This window comes from Adelges cooleyi, unplaced genomic scaffold (assembly GCF_023614345.1).
Source record: "Adelges cooleyi isolate 19-005CV unplaced genomic scaffold, UGA_ACOO_1.1 ACOO_flye_CR_arks_rails_tigmint_CR_PRNA_307, whole genome shotgun sequence".
Taxonomy (NCBI): Eukaryota; Metazoa; Arthropoda; class Insecta; order Hemiptera; family Adelgidae; genus Adelges; species Adelges cooleyi.
The window spans coordinates 3,650,139-3,652,556 of record NW_026095978.1 but is presented as its reverse complement, the minus strand read 5'-3'; the positions used below and the strand labels follow the sequence as shown (position 1 = coordinate 3,652,556).

Genomic DNA, 2,418 nt, shown 5'->3' with positions numbered 1-2,418 from the left:
TTAGCAATCCACTCATTCATCCATAGTTTTCATTTTCTCGAAACTCTATTATTTCGAATGGAAAAAGCTAGTAAAATTGCCAAACGTGCTTTTTGATAATCATCTATATTCAATTATAATTATTTTATAAAATAAAAATAAAAAACGTATTATTTTGTTTAAATCAAAATTTAAAGACAGTGAAGAATTACCTAGACATTTTAAATCTCGATTCTCCTAGATCTGTAGCTTTTAAAAATTACATTCATGACCAAGTATTTCATACATTTAATATAGAATGGCTTAAATAACGTCATATTTATTTTTGTACATAAATTAAATAACAAGGTCAGCGAGATAAAATGTGTTAATCCGTTTATTTAATTTCAATATTTTCACAAGAACAATTTTAAAACAACAATGTACGACTTTACTGCAAGTAAGTAATGAGTATGCCGTATTATTTACACGGGTTTTAAAATGGACTTAAAGGTTACTTTTTGTTCATTTCACGTGGACATCGTCGATTCTGTAGTGAGTGCACTTTGGGTGTAATTTTCCGGTAGGCATAATCATAGGATGGTTGACGGAATACAGTTTAGGAGAATATTGACGGCAAGATAGACGTGTAGTAGTGCCTTTTACTGGGAATGGTTGGGTTGCTTCGAATCCATAGAGATGAGCTTCTTATAATTTTTCAACGGCGTTAGGAATTCCAGTGGCGTCGTACCCATACTTTGTTTTAGACAAAAAAGCATCATACCTATCGATACACGTTTATAGGAACCAAAGCGAAAAAAATGGCGAAGAATAGTGGAAAAACAACAGAATCGTCGACGGCAACCGCCGATTGCGTCTTGAGGTGTCCCAGTTTCTTCAATGTCGTTCGCATGAACGACATGTTGCGTCCGGAGGTGGTCAGTGGCATAAATGCCTATATCAGCAAAGACGTGAGCGAATTATTGGGCGCCAATTGTGAAACATTTGGATTAAGCAGTAGATTGACCGTTGGGTCGCTGTTCCCGTCTGGCTTCCGATTCGGCGCTTCCTACACAGGATGCACCACTACTGCGTTCGGCCGGTAAGACCTAGTGAAATGTAGTGTTCGATTTCATCATGCTGTGTATTTCACCTTTGATTAAATTTTTCTCCTACCTTTGGTGTACACGTTACTTGCATTGTCGTTTTATAGTATGCCATACGCATACATCGAGTCGGACGTCAGCGGTTACTCCACTGGGGTGTTTCAACACATGTTCGGCGATCGGTTTCGTATAAACACCTCCGGACAACACTCGGAAGGATTGCTGAAAGCGGAAGGCACGTTAGAGTATGGCGGCGAAAACTTCAACGCGACATTGGACAGCCAGTGGTCGACGCTCGGCCAACGAGTGGTCGTGTTGAGCAACGTTGTGCACTTGAGCAAACGGTGGTGGATGGGCGGTGAACTAGCGATGGACCGGGTGTGTGACGACGTCCTGGAGGCAAGAGCAAGCGCGACGGTCCGGTACGCCAGACCGGAAGACACGACGGCAGTAGTCGCGGGCAACGACGGCCTGTCTTTTTACTACCACAAGGCAATTAATCGCAGGCTGATGACCGGCGTAGAGATGACCATTAACACTAAACAACGAACCGTCCATGGTTCGTGGTTGCATCGAATAATCCATAAAAATTCTATGCTCAAAGGCGAACTCGACACTAACGGCACGATCAAAGCGTATTTTCATAAGAAACTCGCGTCTAATCTGAAAGTCGGCGTGGGTTGCATATTCAACCATTGGACTAACAAATTTAGTTTGGGCGTTGAGCTCTATTCGGGATTTCGCCAGAGAGATGAATGAGAGACCGCCGGTCGTTGCGGAGTTAAGTGTTGTGTGTGTGTGTTAAGGCGTAATCGATGTCATTAAAACAGGATTTATGTTCCTAAACGGCGGATTGTTCATATGAAACATAATATAAAGAAGGCCCTCGAACCAATATTGTTATCAGTAAGCATGTAAGAATTTTAAAAGAATATTATTCATAATATTGTGGATAATTAGCTCGAAAATTAAAATAGCTTTCCAATAAAAAAACGTAAATATACCGATTTAATAATGGATCTATCAAATACAGCTATTATATATTTTTTTATTCTTTAAATGTTTCATCTATTTATTTTCTTCAAATTCAAATTTAATTTTAGTTATTCATTTTCAGAAGCACCTCATAACCAGATGGGAAACTTTAATGAAATTAGATGGGTTCTTATAAACAGCCGAAAAAGTTCTTATAAACTGCCACATATTTTGCGGCTAGGAGCTAGCGTATAATGACGATTTAAGATAATATGAAAGTTAGCCCACTCATATTACAATAGATTCCACAGTAAACTTTCAAATAACACAAATCTCTTTATCTCACAAATGCAATCATTATCAATTCCAGTAAATCCCA

The 2,418-nt window shown here is 39.0% G+C and overlaps 1 protein-coding gene across 1 annotated transcript; it reads left to right on the top strand.

Moving 5' to 3' along the window:
• The first annotated feature begins 779 nt into the window (after positions 1-779).
• Positions 780-1,823, top strand: LOC126839794 (mitochondrial import receptor subunit TOM40 homolog 2-like). Its single transcript, XM_050575204.1, has 2 exons — positions 780-1,060; positions 1,172-1,823. The coding sequence occupies exons 1-2, from the start codon at positions 780-782 to the stop codon at positions 1,821-1,823; spliced, it is 933 nt and encodes a 310-aa protein (XP_050431161.1).
• The last annotated feature ends 595 nt before the right edge of the window (positions 1,824-2,418 follow it).

Excerpts from the sequence above, each read along its gene's own strand:
- LOC126839794 (XM_050575204.1), top strand. The coding sequence starts at position 780 with ATGGCGAAGAATAGTGGAAAAACAACAGAATCGTCGACGGCAACCGCC. Across the intron at positions 1,061-1,171 it reads ACCACTACTGCGTTCGGCCG|TATGCCATACGCATACATCG; the intron begins GTAAGACCTAGT and ends GTCGTTTTATAG.